Below are 25,852 nucleotides of genomic sequence, written 5' to 3' on the forward strand. Positions count from 1 at the left end.
AATGATGGTCAGAGCTTTTGACAAACAAGGAAAGAAGCAAGAGATGCTCACAAGCAAGGATGGCAGCCAGAGATGCTTGCAAATGGATGGAGACTTTGCCTGACTGAAGCCAAAGGTCATGGCAGGGGCTGAGAGCATTGTTCCCAGCTCTGATACTGATTTCCTACCTGGTATTAATAAATCTTAGCTTAGGCTACTCACTGCAGACCTCAGCATCACAGTCCCAGAAGACAATGAGAAGCAGGAGGGAGGTGAACTCAGCTCTGCTCTACATGTTCTCAGTGGCTGATATATGGATGTCTCTGGTTGCCACTGGACCACCTGCAAACTTTTGCAGCCCTAAACCAGAGAAGAGCAGAAAGAAGAACTGTGCCTTTGTGTTGTAACAGCCTCACTGAGTGCTGGAGTACATCCAACAGTCACTACACAGGGCCTCAGTTTCCCTATCTTCAAGAAAGGTTTACGATTACAAAAGCATCATCAAGTCTATGGACAAAATGTTTTATGTCTCCTTGTGTAAGGGCAGTGACTGAGACAGCCAGATGAGCCCTACTTCTGTTATGGATAAGGATCTTGCGGTCCGGACTCACAAAGCAAACAATACCAGAGACTGTCACATCAGGTGGGAGTTGAAGAACAAGCTCAATGCTCTCTCTCCAGGTCACAGTGGGTGCTCTCTGCAGTGTCCATAAACCACTCCCCAGAAACAAACAGGAGAGGACACCCTGTTTGAAACCCTCCCGGCATCAGCCCAAGAACAGCAAAATGTCAGCTGTTCATAGAGGATTTGTAGTTGATTCTGCAGGAAGCAGAGATCTTTCAGCTGGCCCTGAAGATGCTGAGATGGGCCTGTGGACAGTCCCATAGCAAAATACCTACGCTGGTGCAATTTATTTGGACTTTCATATGATTAAATTAACTGGACTGTTCAGAAAACACACATCTGCTCCTTACCCCCTTCATCTTTGGGGAAAAAACAGTGTTGCTGATTCCATGGGAGCAGAAATCATGAAAGTCAAGGGAAAGGCATCAGCCCTAGGACAGTAGTTTCACTGTACTGATCCTCTAGGGAGGATTTTCAACCCATCTCAGAGCTCTGGTGGGATGCTTAGAGCTGCTGAGCCAGCAAGTTTCCACAGCTTCTCGAGTTCCACAGCTGCTCTGCTATGACCTGATCTATGACCATAGACCCTTCTCTGGTCCCACTAACACAGAATCATAGAATCATGGAATCATTTAGGTTGGAAAAGACCCTTAAGACTAAGTCCAACCGCAGAACATCAAACCAGGTGAACTGCTGAAGCATGGTCACATATCTGAAACCTCAGCCCATGAAACACAACCCCCTCACTGCAGCTGCCCCTTTCCAACACTAATGTTTTCATTGTTTGATTCACTTTGCATTGAGTAACACTCCCTCCAGCATCACCCCAGTATCACTGCAGCCAACCAGGGACTGGTTGTGGGGCAGGGTGTGCTGAGCAGCCCTAAGGAACAGGCCTGGCAGGTCTGAAACATTCCCTATGCAGCTTTCACTCGAGGCATTATAAAAATCATTATAGGTAACGGAAATGGCCATGAGCTTTAGGAGCCAGGCCAGATTTACTCAAACAGGAAAGAGGAAAAGGGAAACATTGTTAGCAGGGAGGAAAATATGCATTGGCTTTCTAGCACTTGGCTCTTACTCCACACGGAACAGCAGTGTGTGTGTGTACCTGTGTGTTTGTCAGCAGGAGGGTAATGACTGATTTCTCAGACCCCTACTGCCTCGCTGCGCTCCCAGGAGAGAGCTGAACTTGCCCTCTGCAAACTCAGAAGTCCCCAGTATTCACTGCACAGAGAGAAATCCCTACCATGTTTGAGTGAGGACAAATGGCCTACAGGGAAGTGCAATGTCTGTGAGATCTCCGAGGTCAGCGGTGGGTAAGGCTTGAGCCAGGCTCCTTGGAGGTGGGAGCTTATGGCTTTCATCCGTCACCTGTAATATTGCTGTGATGTGTGTTAATTTGTGCCACTTTGGGCAAAAGAATGAGCAGATGCAGCGTCCCTGCCTTGTGAGGGGGCTCTGAGTTAAAAGAAATGTTCTCCTTTTGTACAGAGAAGATGTCAAGTTTTCAAGGCTAAGGTTATTATTGCCATCTTCCACTACTCCCTTACAGAGAAGATAGAGCCATGCTTTTACAGATGTACAGCAAAAGCTTAATGCATAATAAGCACAAATTGCAACAGGGAAATTCCTGCTTAAGCATAGGAATATCTTATTTTATCATGAGGTCGGTCAAAGACGGGATCACTTGAGAAAGCCCAGACAGTCTGAGGAACCTCCATCCTTTGAGATACTCAAAATTCACCTGGGCAATGCTCCCAGCAACTTGAGTTAGCATCTTCTGTGAGTTTGTGACACTGCCTAGTGTGGGGAAGCTTGGGTGCACCTGAGCAAGCCTGGCCACAGGGCAGCAGTCTTGGCAAGGAACACTTTGCTACACAAAATGAAAGGTTTACTGCCCCATGGGAGCACTGCATGGAACAAAACCCCTTACCATTGTTTTCAATGACCTTGGTCTGTTTCTTGTTGTTATCCTGTTGGACACCGTGGATCTCTATCGTTACCTTAGGATCAACAATGGAGTTTTTGCTTTTGTTCACCTTGGGCAGCTGCTGACCAGAGATGATCTGTGGAAGAAACAGAGGAGGAGGTCAGGTCATCATTAGGAGAGGGGACTCCCTGGCCCACTCCCTTCTCCAGGAGTGCAGGACCTGCTGCAACACACTGTTGCTGATCTTTCAGAGTGAGTGACATCCTTCAGATGAAGTTGTCATGAGCCAAAGCACCTTAGGAACACTGCTCCAGCCCAGCCAGCTGGCTAAGAGATGCAATTTTCTAACTGTCCCCACAGCGGTTAGATGATACTTGTAAACAAGAGTGGTGACTGTTGAGTGCATGTCTGCCTTATGTTTGTGTAATGACAGTGAATATTGTCATTAACCTCTCCTATTGCCAAACATTAAATATGTAAGTCTCTGAGGATGAAAGCCCATGCAGGACTGAAGCAGAAACCCAGTAGTGGGAAATTAGTAGGGCTGGGATACAGCTGGCCAGAAGGAGAAGGTATAACCTACATGCCCCCCCCCCCCCCCCCCCCCCGAAGGTGGATGCTACTGAGACAGTTTCCAACTTCTATTCTTACTTTAAGCAGAAGTTTCTTCTTTGTCCCCCATGTTCCTTCTGTGATGGATTTTGGATTGAATTTGGTTTGCTCATCCCGGAGGAATTCCGGCTTTAAGACGTACCCAGAAAACCCATTGTCCTGGAATCGACCCTGATAGACATCCATTTCTGTGCCTGCTGTCTGGAAATTTAGGGCAACTGCAACATAAATAGATAAATACAGTCACTTTCAGATAAATCAATGGTAATCTTTTTATACTAATTCTGTTCATATGAAATTGCACTTCATGGACATAAATATTTGCTTTTCCACACTTCAAAGAACAGTGATAAACTCTGACCCTCACAGCCTGCTACCACAGAGGACTTCTTGCAGAGACGTTAGAGGCAGGAGGAGCCATTACAGCCATCTCATTTGTCCTCCTGCCTTCAACAGGATCAAAAAGTGTCCTATATTGAATTTATGTCACCTGGTTGAGCAACTGCATGTTTTAGATAAACCTATTTATTTCTGTGCTAAAGGAGTTATCTCCTGCAGTGAAGCCAGGAAATCCTTCTCAGATTGTTTCTCTGGATACTTAGCCTCATTATAAAACCTCCTTTCCAGCCCAGATATGCTTATTTTCATTTGCCATCCTGAGGGACATTGATGCCTCTGTTGGTTAGACCACAGAGTTCTTCATGTTTGAACTCTTTGTGTAGAAGTACAGAAGCTGTGACCAAAACAGATATACAGAAAAGGCTCTCCTAACAGTTTTGAGGGGGGCCAGAAAATGGTCTATGAAAAGTCATTGAGCATTGGCTGAAGGGCTGACCTCTCCCAGTGACCACTGAGCCTCTCTGCCTGCAAAGGGCTTGAGATCACACTTCTACATCAATTGAAGCCCCTCCATAGCCAGGCCATGGGTGAGCCAGCCTGGGTGACCCTCTCTGGCATCCCACTTGCACCCACCGATCTGGCAGCCGACGTTCCACAAGTCAATGGGGTTGTAGTTGGAAGAATCTGTCCTCCAGCCTGCAGGGTAGATCCGGCTCAGGTGCCTGACATTGTGATGAATAAAACTGGTTGCTACGGAAAAAATAGAAGAAAATGGCTCTTTTAGTGAAGGCAGCTAATTTTGTCTCCTCTTGTTATAGAATCATAGAATAGTTAGGGTTGGAAGGGACCTTAAGATCATCTAGTTCCACCCCCCCTGCCATGGGCTGGGACACCTCGCACTTAACCATCTCACCCAAGGCTCTGCCCAACCTGGCCTTGAATACCGCCAAGGATGGAGCATTCACAGCTTCCCTGGGCAACCCATTCCAGTGCCTCATCACCCTTACAGCATGAACTTCTTCCTTATATCCAATCTAAACTGCCCCTGTTTAAGTTTTAACCCATTACCCCTTGTCCTGTCGCTACAGTCCCTAATGAAGAGTCCATCCCCAGCATCCCTATAGGCCCCATTCAGATACTGGAAGGCTGCTATGAGGTCTCCATGCAGCCTTCTCTTCTCCAGGCTGAACAGCCCCAACTTTTTCAGCCTGTCTTCATACAGGAGGTGCTCCAGTCCCCTGATCATCCTCGTGGCCCTCCTCTGGACTTGTTCCAACAGTTCCATGTCCTTTTTATGTTGAGGACACCAGAACTGCACACAATACTCCAGGTGAGCTCTCATAAGAGCAGAGTAGAGGGGCAGGATCACCTCCTTCAACCTGCTGCTCACGCTCCTTTTGATGCAGCCCAGGACACAGTTGGCTTTCTGGGCTGTGAGCTCACACTGAAGCTGGCTCATGTTTATCTTCTCATCAACCAACAACCCCCAGTCCTTCTCCGCAGGGCTGCTCTGAATCTCTTCTCTGCCCAACCTGTAGCTGTGCCTGGGATTGCTCCAACCCAGGTGTAGGACCTTGCACTTGGCATGGTTAAACTTCATGAGGTTGGCATCAGCCCACCTCACAAGTGTGTCAAGGTCCCTCTGGATGACATTCCTTCCCTCCAGCGCATCAACTGAACCACACAGCTTGGTGTCATCAGCAAACTTGCTGAGGGCGCACTCAATCCCACTGTCCATGTCAGTGACGAAGATGTTGAACAAGACCGGTCCCAACACCGATCCCTGAGGGACACCACTCGTTACTGGTCTCCAGCCGGACATTGAGCCATTGACCACAACTCTTTGTGTATGGCCATCCAGCCAGTTCTTTATCCACCGAGTGGTCCATCCATCAAATTGATGTCTCTCCAATTTAGAGACAAGGATGTCGTGTGGGACAGTGTCGAATGCTTTACACAAGTCCAGGGAGATGACATCAACTGCTCTACCCCTGTCCATCAGTTCTGTAGCCCCATCATAGAAGGCCACCAAATTGGTCAGGCAGGATTTCCCCTTAGTGAAGCCATGCTGGCTGTCACCAAGCACCTTGTTGTTTTTCATGTGCCTTAGCATGCCCTCCAGGAGAATCTGCTCCAAGATTTTGTCAGGCACAAAGGTGAGACTGACTGGTCTGTAATTCCCCAGGTCACCCATTTTCCCCTTCTTGAAAATGAGGGTTATATTTCCCTTTTTCCAGTCGTTGGGAACTTCACCTGACTGCCATGATTTTTCAAATACGATGGACAGTGGCTTAGCAACTTCATTCACCAGCTAAATTGTTGCTGCTTTATATATACTGCTCCTCTGCCTAGTGAGTTTAGCCAAATGTGAACTACCTGTATAAAATGCTCTTCTTGGTAACAGCCTCTATGATATTAAGTTATTCCCACTTTCTCAGTGGCATGCATAACCAAAGAGATCATAACCCTTGTCTTTCAGGTTTGCTCTTCCTTGTGCTTAACCACTGTTCCTTTATGGGGGACTGGGACAGAGGATGGCCTTTTGCCAGGGCAGAACATACATACCAGACTCCTGGGCTAATTTCAGAGCTTTGCTCTCCGTGAACGATGACATCTCATAGAAAGCCCGAGGATGGCTGGGGTCCTCAAAGCCATTGAAATGGACACTCTTGCAGTAGACAACTGTATCTGACAGTTCCTTGGCCAGCTTCAAGGTGTCACTCTAAAAGCAGGAGAGCAAGAGTTTCTGCAGTCATACTCAAAAATAATAATCATGTTTTGTCTAGGATGCCTGAGGCTTCTCTTCTCCACCATCTTCATGTGAAAAGGGTACATACTATCAATATTCAGTGCACCCCTATGCAAAAAGAGGGTGGAAAAGGGGCAGGCTGCCCTTGCCATATGCCTTGCCCTGCATGGAGCTCTAATCCTGCCTCTCAGAGTATCACTTCCTCTCAGGCCCATCTTGGCCTGTCCAAGTGTCTTTACTTCCCAAGTGTGACTACCAAGAATATTTCACCTGGGCCATGCTTCCTTCTGCATTTATTTGCGTATTATTATATGAATGAATTAATGAATTATATAATGAATTTCAGCTTGACTATCACAACTCACAAGTGATTAGGGCCACAAACACAGTAGCAACCAACCCAATTAGTCTGTAGTGGAGAGCTAAGAGAGGATTTCACACAACAGATGCTTTGCTGTTCTAGCACCTTTGTTGCATGATGCTCTCCATCTGGATTCTCTCCTTGGTGGTGGGATACCCTTTCTGCTGCTCTCTGCGTGACCACTTGTATTTCAGCATCAATGGCCGTCTCCACTTGTTAAACTTTACAATAGAGTCTTAGCAATGAGTTTTCCCTACGGTCCTGGTCCCAAGCATGCAAGCCTGGAAATAAGGGAAAGTGAAGGACGTTTTTGCCTCCACAGAGCTTGGGCTTTTTCTCCCTTGAACTAGGAATCCCTTACAATGCTTTGATGCCTCCTACTCCACAGCCACATTCATTGGTGCAAGAGTGAAGCGTTAGCCACCAGCTCCCATTAGAGGCCAGAAAAAAAAATGACAGACGTCAAAATTACACACATTGTCAACTACAGTTCAGGGAAAGAAGTAAGATCCTCAAAGAGTGAGCAAATCAGCAAAGGAAAGCATAGATCAGACCAGATCCAGAGGCAGTGTCAATCAGCTTTGCTGTCTGTGGGATTGAATGTATTTACATCTCCTATGAACCTGGTTGAGTGACCTACAGTCTGAAAAAATGAGTGTCCACACATGAGGGAGTAAAATACTGGTGTAAAGGCCAGAATTTTCTTCCCAAAATGGTAATTCCAATTTCTTTGGAAACAGACCACCCTTCCCCATAGATCCATAGCTCTCCCTATCCCTCCTTCCTCCTGTTCAGAAACATATGGCCTGTGAGGGTGCAGCTATGTCTCAAAATGTGGCTAGAAAAGCACTAGTCTCTGATAACAAACAAAGTCATAATGCTCCCACGACAAATAGATTTCTGGAAATCAGACAGACTGAATATGTGCCCTTCCACTGCTTCCAGAAATGCTACATGGGCCGTCCCAGCTGCCAGGTCCTCCAGCCACATTTTAAGGAAAGAAGCCAACCTTCATGCTTGGCTGGCTCTGCAAGATCTCTGCTTGTTCTTGGGACAGAGATCATTAAGGTGAGCAAGGACCAGGATTCTTAGCTCCAGCTGTTTCAACAATTTACCCTTTCATATCCCCAGCTGAGTGGTCAAAACCACACTGAAAACTGTCTTAGCAGGGGACATATTAAAAGTCTATTTCAATTGTTTTGTTTTGTTTGGTTTTTGGGTGAGTTTTTGTTTTGTTTTAGGCATGGTACAAAATCCACCTATAAAGTTGTTTCCCAGCATGAGTCACGGGACAGGCTAACAAAACAGGATTTCCTGATGCAGAGTTTCAGAGCCATTGCAATTGGCAAAGATCTTGTTCGTAGCTTTTCTGTCTTTCCAGGTCTGCCCCTTTTCAGGACTCAGTTAATTCTTTTACTTACCTTCCCCTTCTGCTGTATCTCAGTCTTTACAGATTCATCTTCTATTTCAGCTGCTTCATCTTCATCAGAGACATCCTCTGCCTCCAGGTTGTTGTTCCCATTTGTTCCAGCAGGGTCCTCGTGTCTACTCAGCTTCTTGCCTTTCACAAGGATCTTCCCTTTTAACTGCTGCACAAGGAAAAGTGTACAAAATAGCTGGTGATTAGAAAAGGTTCTAGCTCACCCTGAAGGAGCAAGGGTATAACAGCTCCTCAGCTGCAACTCCAGGGCTTTCTGGAGTTGCATCAGTCACTGGTGGTTACACAGGTAAATATAAGTCTCTATTTCCAGAGTTCTTGCCTTGCCTCTGGCCAGCCTCTGAGACCACAAGCCATGAGTTTGAAGACGCCAGATAGCCCACTGATTCCCTCCTGATACAGAGATGACCCTCCCCTCAACTAGAAAACTAAAATTGTTGTGCTGTTTAGAGGCAGTAAAAATATACTATTTTCAAAACTGAATGTGGCTCAGCAAACAAGGCCAAGCCTGGAGGTCAGGGCTCATGGGAGCTATTCATGGCACTGTTCTGCCCCTCTGTGTGGCCCTGAATTTTAATCTACCCCAGCCTCTGCAATGTATGGTTATAAACATATGCACAACTTGGAAATGATGACAGCCACACAGGGACTGAAGCAGTGCAGCCCTCTGCTCCACTAGGTATTTTAATGGGGGGAGAGGTATTCTGCCAAGCGGACATGGGATTTTAATATGTAAAGGATCTTGTCAGCACCCTAAGGTGCTGACAGCCTAAGGAAGAGTTTCCAGACCCTTTCCAAAGATACCTCCTTTTCTGAAAAGCGCTTCTCCTGTGACTGCTACCATGGTACAGCACTAATCATAAGCAGCAGCATGGGCCAACATAACACAGCTGGCTGCTGAGCCAATCCAAGGAGCATATTTGTTGTGCTGATTCAATTCTCACCAGCCTCTTTCAAAGTCCACAAAAAATCCTCAGGTGTAGAAACACACCAGCCGTGCACGGTTGCTCACAGACCACCATACCAGAGATGTATCTCTTGTGCAAGACCTAACTGTGGAAGGCTGAAGCCTGGAGAGGGCTGACTGAACCCAAATGATGCAGCAGTGATGTTGGCAGCAGGGAGGAGTGCTGAGAGAATGGTGACTGTCTGGGTGCAATCTCTAAGTGACAGGATTATGCATTAAAATCAGGCACACACCTCAACCCTGCAGCCTCCAGTGAGGTCAAGTGAGAGACTTGTCGCCACCTGGATGTGTTCAGTAGTCCTGGCTTTGAAGGGTGCTAGTACTCCAGAAAGAAGCAATCTCGGAATTAGCAAATATAGCCCTCGGTCTGTGTAGCATGTTCCACTTTTCTCTGCAACACCCTCTACTTGCACTTTCCACAACAGCAAAAGCAACAAACCCCATCATTCTCAAATGACAGGGCTGTGGAAAACCAAGAACCTTTTATAAAGCAGCACAGGCATTTTCAAAGAACACAATTCCCCCTTTGTGGGGGCAAGCAAATTGCATCACATCACATCACACAGACCAGCCCAACTCCTCACCACCCCAAAGCTCTGGATAAAGCTTGGTGCAAGCTGAAATTTGAAACTGGTACCTGAGGAATCAGCCAAGAGCATTTTAATTCAGCTAGCACAAATGACCTGCTTACGCTGGGGTGCTTTCCCTGTCACTCAAAAGCTACACAAAGGCAGCTGGAAGGAATGCACCAGTTAGTTACTGGGAATAAAAGGCCCAAAGGAGCATTCAGAGCATAGCAGTATCCTTCTGCCCATCCCCAGACAATCCTCCATCCTCCCAGCTCTCTTCCAGGCAGAGCTGTGACACTCACAGCTCTTCACATCCGTGGCTGGGAAATGAGTCGGCTCATCTTTAGAGTCTCAGGTCAGTCTGCTGTTCATGTCTCTTCCCACCCTCCTGCCTCAACATCCAGCTCTTCACTGTTCTTCTACAACACCTACTGGAAGAAGGTGAAATCCAGTTCTGTGTGAGTTTTGAGGCTCCAGTCAACAATCCAAATGGACAAGACCAGAGGGATTGCACGGGGGACCTTGTCCTTCATAGGCTGCAGATATCATCCTGCTATGTAATACATTATCTGCCTCTGCTTTCTAGCATCCCATAATAAGTGCTACTGCCTTATCTCACAGCTCAAGAGTAAAGAACTAGAGACAAGGTATTTGCGGCAGATTGCTTGATTCTTAATTACCAGAAGGGATACTACCCTCTTGTAAGCTTCTCCATGTTCTCCCCAGCTTCTCCACAGCATACCCATCAAGTGGGAGGTGTAATTTCCAGCACAGACCATCCTACATGGCTGAATACATCAGCAGTGAAGGCACAGCAACACAGCCTCCAGCTTGTCTCCTCATCACACCCCATACCAGGGCTCCCAGCAGTGGATCCTCAGTGCTGCAGAGGTTTAGTATCCCCTGTGCAGATAACTTCTACCAAGCCTACAAAGCAGAGCAGTCCATGTGCCACCTAACTCCAGAAGAGATGCATTAGCTTATTGGTATACAATGAGGGGTGAAATTCACTTCAAAATAAAATATTTTCATTTCCATTTCCTGCTATTCTATAGTTGCATTGCACTGAATTCACCCTGCAGAAGCTGCCAGTCCCAGTCTTCTTTCATTTAATATGAGTGCTAGGAAGCAGTCATAAATTTGAGTGCTTGTCTTCTCTAACAAGATTTTAAATAAGCTGGTGCAGGCAGACACAAACACACATATGCACTTGTTCTATCTCTCTTGGTTCCCCTACATGTGATATTGCTTCTAGCCTGAGGCAAAAGACAACTCAGCTCATCAGTGCTCCATTGTGCTGATCCCTGCATTACCACTGCTATACTGGAATTGGTTTCTGGGCTGCATGGCTCAAAGTGATGTTGAATGGGGACACTGGACACAGCAATGGATGGGAGAGCTGGTGGGACAGTGGAGTTAAGGGGTGGCAGAGGCTCCTGCCACCGCACTCCCAACTACGCAGGCTCATATCCCTAAGGGTCACCTACCAAGGCAGGTCTGTTAAACCCAAAGCCACTGTTGTAAACAAGGAAGCCTAGGAACAAAAATCTGTAGGACTTTCCAGATATGCCTGATATGCTGAATAGTTGCATGCAATGTCAGAAACTGTTTTAGTCTTGTTCCAGGGCTGGTCTTTGCAGCATTTCTAGCTAGAATGCAGGGACAGGTGGAATTAGCCCTGTCAGAGCCCTGTAATCTCCAGATCAGGGATAGGGTAGAAAGACCTGCACCAAGCAATCGGCAGCAGAGATGGATCAGTTCTTCCCTGACACTGCCTGGAGCTTTCATGTGGCTTTTAGCAGTTCATCCTACAAGCCTTTAATTTACTACTGGGATCTAAAGACAGCAGCTTGAGGGAGATATTTAGATGCTTTGTGTAGCCCAACACTGTTCCTGACTGGAGCCCAATAATGTGGTGCCCTGGGCTGTGGCATGAATCGTTAGCATGAATCCAAACTGTGTCGATCTTCCTGTAACTACTGACACTGCCTTGATAACACAATCTGTGGCAAGCAATGCTTTGCCTGTTTTTATTTACAGCCTTTCAGCCTCAGACAGAGCCCAACTTTTTTTTAATATAAAAAATACTACATTGTCCCAGGCTTCCCCATGTCAGCTTCACAAGGAAGTGGAAAATCCAAGAGGCTTCTAGTTTGGCTTTTTTTTTTCCCCTTAATGTTTCAGCTTCAATGTATTTTTCACCAAAAAAAGCAGCAATTCAGCTCTTTGCACTCTCCTAGTTCACACAGCAGGAAGGCAGAAGAAAAGTAGCAGAAGGAAAAGGACAGGTTTTGTTGTGTTGGCAATTTTTCTCCCTTTAAACTAAAGAGATCAGTCCCTCCAATGGAGCATATAAGCCCAAACCATTCACTAAGGTAGATCTGGGCTGTTTTGTTCAAGCTGGGGCCACATGTCCATCTTGGCAGGAGAGGAGACAAGCGCAGGAATGGGAAAAACATCTTTGGGAAGCTGGGGTTCACACATCACACATTTCTTTCCATGGTGTTTCTCCTTGCTTTGTTTCATTCCCCTGGTCACAAGGTAGTGTTCTGAAAAGCCACCAGCAGCCTTCCTGATCCTGCACTAAGGATAAATAATAATCCAGGTGGTGACACTGAAGACTGATTTTTCCAACTTGCTAACAGCCTGCAGAGACCTGCCTCCATGCTGGGTGTATTCTCACCCTGGGAGAGTCACTTCTTAAATGTAGTCACCTTGTCTGTGTCAGTGCAAAGGTCTTGCTGAAGCAGCAGCACTAAAGTTATGATTCATCCTAATTTATTGTACTGGTGCCCAGGGACCAACCCAGATCAGCTTCCCTGTGTGCTAGGCATTGTATCAAGCGACGCATGACAATCCCAAACAAAAGGGAAAAGAGAATCAGGGAGAGAGAGGATGAACAAATACAGAAGATATTTTGGGTGGATCATTTTCCTCTCTTCTCCCCTGATGACTGCCGGCTTTATCCCACCCACAAACTCCTTCCAGCTCTGGCTAGGCATGCTCAACCAATTTTTGGCAAATGATTTCTTTAGCAAAGAAATCCAATTTAAAAGGAACTTCAGCTATCCACACAGAAACCCCTTTCTCCAAAGTGCTTAAGAGAGAAAGAAAACACAAACCCAAAGGGTGAAGAGATTAACATTTCATTTTGGCTTCTGTTTTGGAAACTTTTTTTTCACATCAACATTCCATTTCCAACATTTTTCTAATAGTCAGCTAAAGACTTCATAGTGGTGGTCCACTGTTAAGGGCTGTATACCTTCTTTGCGTGCAGCGTCCAAGCTCAGCTCCCAGCTTCGTGGCTGCCCTGATTCATGGGAATCAAAGGGGCATCTCTATGCAGCCTTCTGCCTCCCCTTGTTCTCCATGGACATCTTCATCCCCACCACCCCACCAGGCCATTCTAAGTGGGAGAACACTTCATGCTATATAGATTTAGGCTACCTGTATGGGTAGTATCCAGTCTTGCTGGATTAAAACCACAGAGACACCTTGTAGTCACTCCTTGTGGTGCTAATGTTCTCTGTACATGCAGCAACCTAACAGTGCTTCAGAGGATTAGCCTGAAGAAGGTCATATTCAGCTTTGGGTTGTGGGGAGAAGACACAAGACAGACTCTCAGGATTCAGCTCCTCTGGGAAATGCCAGAAAAGCAACCTCCTCATGGGATGAAGCACATTCTTGGTAAAGGAACCAGGAATGTCCTCAGTGCTGCAGGAATATCTCCTCTGAGACCTTAGACAATAAACAAAGAGCAACCAGGCATTTTGTGGTTGATGTGCACAGGCTACTTCTAGATATTCCTTATTCCACAGTTGCCCACAGACAATCTCTGTTCCTCAGCAAATGCAGTTCCCACCAGTCCTCAGGTATATTGCCCACTACCTGGCACCTAGCAAGAAGACAGGCCTCTTCCACCCTCAGAAAGCAGAAAGTGCTAGAGTATCCTTGTTTACCTCTGGGGAGGGGAACTGGGATTTGTTTCCATCTACTGGGGCAACCAAGAGCATGTCCTGCAGAATTGTCGTCATGTGCTGAGCCATCACCTTCTGCTGGTCGACACTGCAGTGGTTCTCCAGGGAGATGATGACAGGGTATGGTGAGGTCTACAGTAAGATAGCAAATTACATCATCAGTGAACTCTGCAATTTCACCAGTCTACAGCAACTGATATAAACCCCAGTGCTGTTTTCTCTGCAAGTGAGTGGGACAACTGTAAGGTCTATCATTCTATTAAAATGAGCATTTGTCAAAAATGGACAACCTGTGCAGTAGCTACTGCTGGTAGCTTCTGGAGATGATGACCCAATGACAGGGCACCAGGCTGGGTCAGGATGCCTCCCACAGACTTGCTGGGGCAGTTTAATGAGGCTCCCTGTGCCTCCATTCTCCACTTGCACTGTGGGTCTGAGCACCTTCCTACCTCAGAGGAAGGACTGGGAAGGGAGGGTTTGAAATCACTGGGGTTTCTCAAATCCTTAGGTGACATGAATCCTCCTTCCATTTGTGAATAGGCCTGACCTGGTTCCCTGTGGTCCCTCCTGGTCATTTTGTGTGCTGAAGTTATTGGCATTGTCACTGCTTTATAGCCCCAAAGGAAAACTGATACTAGTAACGAGTGCACTCAAGGAAAATAGCAGAAAGCCCAGTGAGTCTGGACAGACCCACGGTATTTTTAAAGGCTGCTGGCCCAGAACTGCCATACAAGATTCCAGACTTGCTCATTCCTTTTAAAACAGAATAGAAGCAGACTTTCGCATCAGTCCCTCCAAAACACATGCACATGGGTTCCTCTAAACTAACAGCAGGCCCTGAGACACCAAAACTACACAAGTCATGGGCTTGTTTGCACTTCCCACCAAGGATGCTCAAGATATTGGGCATTATTTTTGGTGCACTGAGGTCCAGGATGCAGCTGTGCTGGTATAGATTCAAACTCGTCCTTGGATATAGTGCTCTGCAACTCCCCAAAATGGACCTCTGCAGAAAGCAGATGAATGCCCACTCAGAAGGACACATCTCGTACCCATGAGAAAAGCTAAGGTAAAGTCTTCATGGCTTATATTCTCTGTTGGGAGGGCAGAGACCCGCTACCAGTCTTGGACTGTGCAATATGAGAAATCTTAGGTGGTGCCTCATCCTTACTTTGAAAGCATAGTTCTTGATGGCCTTAATGACATCGCTGAAGAGGATCTTGGAGGTGAGAGTGTAGCCATGATAAATGACAGGCTCTGAGTTAGGGCCATCCCAGCAATCCAGTTCCACACAGCGGCAGCCTTTAGTGAGGGCTCTGGAAACAAAGAAGGGATCTGGTTGGGTTCTAAACCTTTTGCTCCATCTCATGAGGGTGCATCAGGCACGGGTATTGCCTGGGAAGGCTGACAGGAATTTTAGGAAGGAAGGAAGAAAAGAGGAGCTTGGAAAAACAGGAAAACAGATGGCAAAAGGATGGGACCAGGAGAGCTCAGAGTCAGCAAAGAGAGCTCAAGGTTGAGCAAGGAAAGCGTAGTGGGATCTGAGAGAGGAGGTAATGTAAGTCCAAGGTAAGAATTATCCAAAGAAGACATAGTGAGTGCCAGATGAGAAAGGCCAGTCATAACTGTGCCCCAAAACTTTTCCCAAAGATTGTGAAGAGAAGAAAATCAAGAGTGCTGCATTGGAAGAAAGACAGTAAGACATTCAGCCTTAGAAGCCAGTCAAGAAGCCTGGATGATGTGACTTCTTCATCTAGGTCTAATAAGACATGAGAGATGAATCCTCGGAGCTGTCAGGGAGGGAGCTGTGTGAACTCTGCCACAGCTGGGGAAACTGCTGAGGGCCAATTTCCCAAACTGAGTCTACAGACTGAATTTCTACTTGAAACTCTTGCCTCTATATATCCGTATTTTCATTTTAATTTACTTTCCAGTGTAGGTTCCCCTTGTACAGACTTACCTGTCTAAGAGATGATCCTGTCTTTTTTACAGTTACTCCCTACAAGTTTCAGTTAACACAACTCCTTTTAACTTATTGCAGTAAGAATCACAGAACAATTTGGGTTGTTGTAGACCTCAAAGCTCCTCCAGTTCCAAGCCCCTGCCACAGGCAGGGACATCTTCCAGTAGACCAGGTTGCTCAAAGCCCTGTCCAGCCTGGCCTGGGACGCTGCCAGGGATGGGGCAGCCACAGCTTCTCTGGGCAACCTGTGCCAGAATCATGGGGTTTCTCGGGGTTTCTTTTCAAGCAAAATATAATTTTGTAATTTTAAGATCCTGTAAGAGGAATTCAAGCAGCTACTGAAAGGCAACTTGTGACATATTTCACTCCCTTCTCTTTTGAGCTTGTGATTCTAGACAGCCATTGTTCCCTGAGAATCAGAGAAGCACTAAAGTCAGAACTGAAGTCATTGGTTTGCTTACAAGGAAACACTGTCTCACTTGATAAAAATACAAGACATAGCAGAAGCAATGCAAGGTGGTTCCCACATGATTGTAGACATTTTAAACTACACCTAAATGTAGTAATTATACATCTAACAGCCAGGTGTACACCACATGGGGCCCAGCAGAGACCCTCGTCAAAGTGCTTTGAAAACCAGCGCATAGACAACCGGGCTTAGAAACAGCTTACCGTGATGTGAACATGGGACAACCCACATTACCTGGTCTCAGGGTGGGTGATAGCTTCTCAGTCCTCTTGTACCTTACAATATAGATGCACCCTATGTCTTCTACGAGAGAGGGATCAACTATTCAGACACACAAATACATACACACAAATACACAATCTTTACCTGATATAGGCTTCTGTGCTGCTTGGACCTGTGAGCTGGTCTTCCATGAGATAGGTATTGTGCGAGGATGACACCAAGTAGTGACTGAGAGGTTGAGTCATGTCCTGGTAAACTTTACGGTGGGAGGAGTTGAATATATTCCCATCATCGGACAGCAGGTACATCAGAAAACCATCTTTGGTCATGGCGTTACCCCTCTTGGCTGCCAGATAAATAGACAGAAAACCCTACTGAAAATCCGATATCACCCAATGGTGCCGCCATCCTCACCACGATGCCTACTGCTCTCCAGAGAATCACAAAGGCAAAATGTGCTCCCTAGGCATTCAGCTAAGAGTAAAGATATTGATGCTGTTCAGACACTGATGACAGCTTCGTCTGCCTGAACACTCTTTTAAAACTCCTTTACAAGCATGGCTTTTCATGACATTTACTGTCCTTGATAACACCTTAAAAGTGTCAAAACCAGCCCTTACCTCACCTCTCTAGAGAACTATAGTATAAAAATCTCTGTTTGAGCACTTCAAGCTTCCTCCATGCCAATAAAGAAAAGTTGTCAGATGCCTAAACATAGCCAGATAAATCGTGTCTAGATTATCTGATGAATACATGATTTGCAAAGAGTAAATGCAAAATTACCCAACTTTGTGGAGAAATTGAGCTCTTCCCATCTTGAAGGTCTGAGCTAGATCTCAGTCTAATCCCCAAGTCTGACATCCACAAAGCACTGTGCTTCTCCTGAAGGTATACCCAGACAGTGCAAAACCTATGATCCGGTGTTAATTTCTTGAACATGTCCTCCAAGGTACTCCAGACTGGGGACTCACTTAATTTCTGATCAGAAGACATTTCTGTGATTGCTCTCCTAAACAGCTGTCACCTTCTGGGCCCTTTACTCAGATATCACCCGATAGCTTTTCAGGTGTCCACATTCAAAAACATCTGCCTCCATTCCTGCCTCTTGAGAACAGAAATACTGCTATATTCTTAACCTTGCAAAGCCACAAGAGGTCTTGGCATTTGAATAAACCATCAGACCCTTTCCCTCAGGAATTTCATCACCTCCTACCCAACTCTATATCAACCCCTCTCCAGAAGCTCAGTGTACCCAAGTCAAAATCGAAGACAAGTATTTCCCAGGCTCTTTTGTGCCCTCCTCTCTTACAGTTGCTAATGTTCCTCTAGAAGACTGGTGTTTTAGAAGCAGCTGTGAGAAGAAAATGACACACATGGCTGCAGAGGAAAACAGCAGCAAAACAATTCATAGTTCATCACAAAAGCAAGATTTTGAACCAAACCAGATATGGTTTCCAACCTACCTCTTTCATTAGGCTCGTATCTCTGAATTAAGGCAGGAGCAGCAACAACAGCATCTTCTTCTTGCTGTGTCTCATAGAGGAACCTCACCAGGTTCTGGCAGGACATAAACCCTTCTGCATCTGAGTACTTTTGGAATATCTTGTCTATTTCTTTCCTCTCTGTCAGTATCTTGTAAAATTCCTCTATCTCATCATCCTCCAGAGCCTCTGTTTTGGACTTGTCACAGTGCTGTAAACGTAGAGGGGAGAAGGAGTGAAAACCTTCTTTCCTTCTGGCATATGCCAGCCGTAATCTGCACCAGGGCTACACAACGCAGAACACAAAATAATTGGAAACAGTTACTGGCCAGTGAATGAGAAGCAGTTGGTCATTGACAATGGTTCTCATTGACAAGGCCAACAGTCATATAACAGTTACAATTATCATTATTACTCATATTAACAGTGTGCTGAAAAGTATCAGGCATGGCCCATGACCTCAAGCTCTACTGCACTGTACACAGTGCAAACCGTAAGTTAGGACAGCTCAAGACAATGTAAGTACAAATCAAAACTCAAGAGAAATGTGACTCTTGATCTCACGGGGTAGAGCAATATAGGGAACAACTAACTCAATGCATCTTAAACCACTGGTAGGGACTGTGGCCTAAAATCCAGTAAGTAAAGTAAATTGAGCTTTCCCCTTGACCTTAGTGGGTCTGAGCTCAGGCCTAGAGAGACGGTCAAAGCTAGTAGCAGGGCTGGTTGCAAAGATGGCATCTAAACCAACTTAAAAATACTGCTAAATATGTGCATGTTCAGGTATGAAAAAAATCCCTCTTTCCATGGAAATTTTCCATTCTCATCCAAAATACATGAAGTAACAAAATCTCCACATAACCCCAAATCAGATACCATCTTCTCAAGGAGCTGCGAGTCATATCCTTTCTTTGAGGTCTGAACTTCTCCACCAGATAAGAGCTCTGACAGAGCGCCACTGTCAAGGACTTGACTGACCATGAAAGGTTATGTATTTGAGATATGCAAATTAGTGTCCCCATGAAGGATAGCAACTTTTCCAACAACAAATATTTCTAGTTCATTTAAAATATTCCCGGGTTCAATTTTTCATCAGAAATTATATTTTTCTGTGGCAAATCCTGATATTAATGTTGTAGTTTGTTCCTAGCAGAATTCTTCACGGAGAGGTGAACAACTATTTTTCAGTCATCTCTGGGATCTATACCCCTGCACTCAATATTGGCTGAGAAAAAAAGAAAGCTGCAATGGAAAACAAGAGCCTATCTCAGAGGAAGATCCCCACTTACATCAGGGAGGGTTATACCGCTTCCAAGTGTTTTCCCCTGCAAATTTCAGCAGTCAACCCACTTCTAGTTAATGCCTTGTTATTACAATGGTTCCCTCTCTCTCAGTATCTAAAGCAAGCAGTAAGACCCTTAAGTAGTATCCCAATCTAATACAGCCCACTCACATCTTACATTTTGGTAAATCAGAAAAACGTCATTTTTGGCCTGGATGCCAAAATCCCTGCAGGACATGGCTTGCTTTACTTAGTCTTTGCCCTAAAAAACTCTTCTTCTTCAGGCCTGAACTCAGAAGTGTGCTCCAACCCACTCAGAGGGGATATTGGTGCATTTCATTTCACCCTTGCTATGGACAAGATGCTATCAGTTACTATGACTTAGCTGACAGATGGTAACATGCCAGACCAGAGGAATTAAACTGTTTTCTGTCTTTGATCTGTTATGACATGTGTAGAGCTATTGTCCTAGGTTTTATGACTGAAATTCATGTCTCACTTTAACAAGCCATCATACTAATCTCAAGCTAACTCTGCTAAAGATCTCAGTGATGGCCATAGTGGCTTTGGCAGTGCTCCAAGCAAGATGATAGTGAGGGAATTTCATCCTTTGTAAATTCCCCACTGGAGTCCTTCACTGTCTGTTTATGGTGCACATATAAACCCAAACAAAATGATCATGACGCACAGTGTTTCACAAACTGAAACAACAGCAAAAAGTTCAACTTGCCCTGACTTCAGGATCTGCTGAGTAGAAGCTATGGGCTTAATCTCAGGGACAGGAGAACCTGTGAAATGCTCAGTACTACAGACACCTTCAATAGGTTTCAGCAGTACATGAGCTGTCTTTTCCTTGCTGCTTTCCATGTCTATAATCCTGTTCTGCGGCTTTAGCAGATACCATGAATTGGTGGAGACTGCAGGGATGCCATGAATGACAGACATTCCTTTCTTTAAGAAACAACAGGAAAAATTACATGATATTACTTCTACAAAATTGGCATTATAAGGGATGTGCCTTGGGAAGTTTGTTCATTAGTGGCCATTAAAGGCTGTGATGGATATAGGACAACACATTTGCATCAGTCATATTCCAGAACAGATCAGATGCCCAGTATAAAAGTGAGGTCCTTGCTTGGGCTACAAGAGCTCCAAATTAGAAAAATAATCTCAACACAAAATACTGTGGCTTACCTCACTTGTATGGATTGGAACCATGATTTTTGAACGAACCTTGTCCTGACAGGAAAAGTCAGAACCTTTCTGATGCACCAGAATACACATTCAGGTTGAAATGAAGAGCACTACCAGAGAAGTTTTGCACAGTTTCTGGTTGCATTGCATACGTCTTACTCAGGTGTGTCTAAAACCCAGATGTGGACAGAGAGTTAGGTGATGAAAGGCAAGAATAATGTGAAAACAAGCCCTGTAGCTCTCTCTTGGACCCTTCACCAAGCCTTCCTTCCTGTGACTAAATGAAGAAAAACTCACACAGACAGAAAAGATCACGTTTTTAACACACTGCAACGTCTCTCAGTCCATCTACCTTTAGGCAGTATGTAAACTGAAAATCAAACTGCTTTAGCAGTAAGACAGACTTTTCTTGAAGGCACTTTAGCCCACAAGAGATCTGAATTAACCTTCGAAGACCCTCTTTCCAGTGGCTATGCAGGAAACCTATAACAATTACATGTCTAATGAGGGTACTTCAACTGGCTGTCTGCATTTAGATGGCTTAAATCAAGGCTTAGTAATTACTTGGAGACCTTAAGCAAAAACAGGATTGAACTTCTTCAAGTTTCTACCCCTAGAGCTGTCTTGTAACTATTGCAGTAGCAAAGGAGGTTCACTGAATGGAGACTGCACCTCTAAAAAAAAAAAGGGTGTTCTTTTCCGATTTTCAATGTTTGAACATGTAGGGAGTGACTCATCTGACATATGTGAGATGCATCCTTTAGGATGAGGTAAATCACACCCTGGTCTCCATTACTGGGTTGACCTACACAGACTGCAAAGGATGTGCGTTAGGGACTACTTCCAATGTAGAAGTCTGCATTGCAGACATCTAATTCGATCAGAGGAATCCTAGCCTTACAGCTATTCTTCCAGGGTCTTCCTGAGAAGGGAATCAAGCATGGGATATGCCAGCCAGAGCAGGCAGTACATCTGGAAGATTTTGCAAGCTGAAATTCTTCAAGATCTGTTGATGACCTTCCCCAATTCTTGCAGAGTTGCCAGAGAGAAAGAGACCTCATAAAGCAACAACTAGGAAACTTGTACCTCTTTGGGGGAAGGTCCTAGTGAGATCTTGCCAATCTTCCCTTCTATCCTCTTACAGGAAGAAGCAGGAGAATTACCGTCCAGTGCCCAAACCCACCCACATGTTTAACACTGATCAGAAAACGCATTTCTAAAACTGCATACCCATGAATTCAAATCCTGCTTCAGACAGGATGGAAGTCTGGAAATCATCCAGATGTTTTATCTCACCTCAGCAGGAAGGCTTCTTCAGAGAGAAACCAAAAGCTTAACAACTGAGAAATTTTCATGCCTTTCGTTTATTCTGATAGGCTCACCCAGCAAGCCAAATCTTGAGAATTTAGAATTGTATGTCCCTGACCAGATTAAATATGCCTTGGGGTATTAAATCAACAAGGCTGGTGCAGGCTTGGGAGCAATGTTACGTATCTATTATGCATCTGGTCTTGCTTTTTGTTTTTTTTTTCTCCTTAATTTGCACTTTCTTTTTACTTATACTGCCACTTGGCACCCTCCTCCTCTGAGATGAGGATCTAGATTCGTAATTGTAACTAAACCGATTTTAGCCAGACTTCAGCATTGACATGTGGTTGTGGTACGCAGAACTACTGAAACACCCAGGACTCAAAGAGCACTAGAACTTTGTTTTTCCCTTTATCTCACATTATCCATGTTTGCATCTCACCTCTAAATCCTTGGCATCAATAGCAGAGAAAGAACTTAGCACACATTAACGAAAAACATTGTGCTGGCCTAACTTAGGTCTTAGTGGGAATCTGCTGAGCACCAAAACCCAAGAGTGCTTCCTTGGTACAAGAAAAGATGCTAGGAGCTCACTTTAGCTTAGGTCTCCAACAAAAGGTGAAAGCTGTGGGAGACCTTGACCTCAGACAAAAGTAAATAATTTATCTGCTTGCTCTCATTACCTGAAAAATCTTCTTGGCATGATAGTCATCAACTTCAATGTTCACTTCTTTCAGGAAATTCTTGAGCTCTTTCAAGCTCATCTTGTTGTCTTTGTTTTTATCAGCTTTCCGCAGGCAGGTATGAATCCAGCTGCAGGATGATGTAAGGAAATCTTTCCAGGTCAGTGCCTAGCCTAAATACCACCCTTCTGCTGCCCACGGCAGGGAGGAAATCCTCTTATAAAGGCTCTGAACCACCTCTCCAGCTACTGCAAATCAGCATGCTACCACTGAACAGCCTACATCATCTCACCTTCTTCTCTGAAAGAGCAAAATGGTGCTTTGGCAGAAGCAAAATGCACTGTAATACAAGCTACTGTGACCCAGGAGAAGCTTTTCACCATCTGGCCAAAGGCTGGATCAGCTTTCTGTACCCTGCAGGAGTTTCTGGCCACAGCCAGAAACAGTCTGATTTCTCTTTTATGACAGACAGTACATTCTGCTCTAGACTGTTTAAAGGGGATAGAGGAAGCATGAAAAGAGCTCTCAAGTACAACTTGGTAAACTCATTATTACAGATTTGATCAGTATTCAGTATACCAAAGTGAACAAAGAGCAGAGATTTTCTAAAAAGAAGCATTAATACAAATTTCTGGACTCACCTTCAGCTTCTGTATTTTTTCAGGGATTTCTAGCTATGTCTTAAGAACTCTGTTGTGGGCAGAATCAAACCAAACTTTGTGGGTCTTGGCTACCCTTCATGAAATGCATGGGATCTAATATTGTATCATACTGTGATAGTAGTTCATAAGAGCTTAGTTTATAATAACTTTAGTATATCTATGGATCTGGAGTAATTACTAAAAAAGTGAGCTATTTAATGTGATGTCAGATAATCTGAATTGGATTTCCCATGTTCATTCAGTCTCTCAGGAAAATAATGTTAGACAGTTGAGGTACCTTGCTTTTTTAAATAACAAAAAACTCATTCTTTTTTGCATCATGGAACTGACTCTTTCTAATTTGCTTTACTGTCAAGTAAGAAAAGCATCCCGAAAAATACCCTATTTTTCAATAGAAAAATGATCAAAGTAACGATTTGATCTCCACAAATATAACCTTCTGTATCTTGCACGGGAAGCACTGCTTCAAATTCATTCTGAAAAACATCTTTAAAAATGCCCAACCTGTATATTAAGCAGAGTAAACATCAGGATCAGCAAATACCAGCTGAGGCATTTAGTACCATAACATTTTAACTGGGCCTTTCGAAATAACCCCCAAAAAGGGCATTAACTGACTGCCTTAGGGTCTGTAGACATAACCCTAAAACAAAGCATTCACCACAGCTACCACTGCATTCAAGTGTTTCTGAACTATGGAGGTAAGTGTAAACTGTTTGTAAGTATTGTTTGTCTCATGGAAAGTTGAACTTTCTGTCTTTAAAAATCTTGGCAGGTGCTAAGCAATGACCTCACACCCTTCTGTCTAAGCCTGGTAATATTAATATTCCCTTTCTTTAGACACGGAAACCAAAATAAAGAGAGGCTGCATTTCCCAGCTCTCTCCAGGGCCCTGAACCAGGGTCTGATTCTTCCCAGAAAACCAAGTTCGAGTCATGAAGCTCCCATGCACAGAGGATGCTCTGCTGGGAACACAGTTCCATCCATGGCGGGTGGAAACCCGTCCCCCTCCACAACATGTGCTCCAGAGAGGGTCTGCTCAGCATGTCAACATGGTGCCAACAGCAATGCCATCCATTCATACCTGACCCTCACACCCCAGCTCCCCTTCACAGCCCTCCTTAAAAAGAACAGGCAGGAGTAATGTGCAGCACTTGTGAGCCAACAGGAAATCCAGTCTGTCATGGCCAGGTGAGCAGCAGGGTTAGGCAGCACTAACTGTGTGTAGAAATTACTCTTTTTGCTGTAAGCACTGCAAAAAAACCCACCATTTTAGAAGTCTGCAGTCATTTCCATGGAGGATGAGCACCCAGAGGTCATGCATATATCCAAAGTCAACCCTGGAAAGCAGTATGTGGGCAGCAAATGCATCTGCAAAAGTGTATGCCAGGGTCCTGCCTGTGAATGGAGGATGCTTTCCTGCTCTATCCATTCCAGTAGGAGGTAAATCAGAGAGCCCACAAAAAGCACAGGCACACAGTGGGCCCTCTCACTGCAAGGGCAAGCAGCAAAGAGAGAAAAAGGAGACTAAGGACAACTGAAGCCTCAGCCTGTTGCTGCAGCGAACCGCAGAGTTTAGTCCCCAAAACACTCAAACTCCCCATGCACCTGGATCCCTCAGGTTTGAGAGGATTTAGAGGAGCTGGATGACCTACACACTTCAGTTGAAATTCTCAGCTGATACAAACACCATTTTGCAGCCCTGCTTGTGGGTCTCCTTTCACCTTACGCACCCATTTGGGCCTCCTGGGTGGACTTGGAAAAAGCTGTTCCCATGCCTGTATACATCCGGAGAGAGCCTGCTTCCTGCCTCTTGTTTTTACAGGATCTGCCAGCTCCAAGCCTACCAGCTTTCTATTAGAAACCAAAGAGGAATGACTGAAACTATCTGGCAGATATCCCATGAATGTGCTCAGAAGAGAAATGCTGCAAAACTTCTGGTAAGTGTTTTCCAACCAGAAGAAACGCTCATATTTAAATCCCAGAATTGAAGCAGATGGTGCCACACTGCTAAAATGAAATGTCCCCTGTATTTTCTGGTCTAAAGTCTTCCCTGCACACATGCCTGGAATATTTGTTAAATAGTCTCTGCCAGCTTGTTGCAGGGTTGAATCTGAGGCTTAGTGAAACAGCACTGTATGTTTAAAAACATCAGAAGTACTCATCAAGCATGTGGGGCTGGAAAGGACACATAAGACACTAAATAAAACACCTTGCTAACACAGGCAACTCCATCATATTATAAACAGGACAAAACCCATCTGAAACTAGAAAGGTTTTTGTTTTCATATTTGTTTTGAAAACCTTGCACATTCCTTACTTGCTTTGCAAGGTTTTAGAGGCTGGAAGAGATACACTGCAAGGCAACTCTCCAGTCATGGGGGACAGGCAGGGGACCCAACACTTCTCCTCATGCACTGCCTTGTCCCATCTGTGCTCACAGATGTGGAGAAAGCTTGTGAGGTTTAAGGAAGATCTGAGTGAGCCCACACTGCCAAGCAAACCCAGTGAAGACAGACTAAATTTAAAATCCCAGGCTTTAATTAAACATCATCAAATTTCAAATGAGAAATCATGCTGTTCTGTAATTCCAGGTTACGTTAAATGGCCTGAGACAATCCCAGATTGGAAGCCAGCACTGCACGGTAATTACTCTTCCAGAAATACAGCTTGCCTACCCACCCTATTTAGCTTCTATTCTGCTTTCCAAAGACAGAGAGGCACTTTTCCATGCTGGAAATTTACAGCCTTCTTCCCTTGCAAATGTCATTGTTATTTTTCCCCCTTTAGCAATCTTGTCATTTCTTACGGGGAAGTTTTTCAGCAATATATTCAACCTGACACACGCCAGGGACAACTTTCTGTAGCCCAGATTTTCCCCACACATTGAGGAGTGGAGGAAGCCTTCACATCTAAAAGAGAACTGCCAGGGTACCACATTTCCAACTTGTCTAGGGACTGCTCCCTATCACTATGGACACACAAATGGTAACACTGCTGAGGAATGACTTTACAGCCTAGGGCTTGAAAAACCATCCA

The 25,852-nt window shown here is 44.9% G+C and overlaps 1 protein-coding gene across 3 annotated transcripts in view; it reads right to left on the reverse strand.

Annotated features, from left to right (window-relative positions):
- Positions 1–25,852, reverse strand: part of PLCD1 (phospholipase C delta 1) — a 55,387-nt gene that overhangs the window by 1,712 nt on the left and 27,823 nt on the right. For all 3 annotated transcript variants that reach the window (XM_061474499.1, XM_061474498.1, XM_061474500.1), the window contains 10 exons: positions 22,152–22,281; positions 17,667–17,895; positions 16,348–16,549; positions 14,721–14,865; positions 13,532–13,681; positions 8,020–8,187; positions 6,054–6,210; positions 4,122–4,238; positions 3,189–3,367; positions 2,541–2,673 (listed from right to left, as the gene is read on the reverse strand). In XM_061474499.1, coding sequence (XP_061330483.1) covers positions 2,541–2,673; positions 3,189–3,367; positions 4,122–4,238; positions 6,054–6,210; positions 8,020–8,187; positions 13,532–13,681; positions 14,721–14,865; positions 16,348–16,549; positions 17,667–17,895; positions 22,152–22,281 — 1,610 coding nt within the window. The remainder of the gene's footprint in view (positions 1–2,540; positions 2,674–3,188; positions 3,368–4,121; positions 4,239–6,053; positions 6,211–8,019; positions 8,188–13,531; positions 13,682–14,720; positions 14,866–16,347; positions 16,550–17,666; positions 17,896–22,151; positions 22,282–25,852) is intronic.

This window comes from Pezoporus flaviventris, unplaced genomic scaffold (assembly GCF_033815535.1).
Source record: "Pezoporus flaviventris isolate CSIRO_AGI_PZ_B2104156 unplaced genomic scaffold, CSIRO_AGI_Pfla_v1 ptg000079l, whole genome shotgun sequence".
Classification (NCBI taxonomy): Eukaryota; Metazoa; Chordata; class Aves; order Psittaciformes; family Psittacidae; genus Pezoporus; species Pezoporus flaviventris.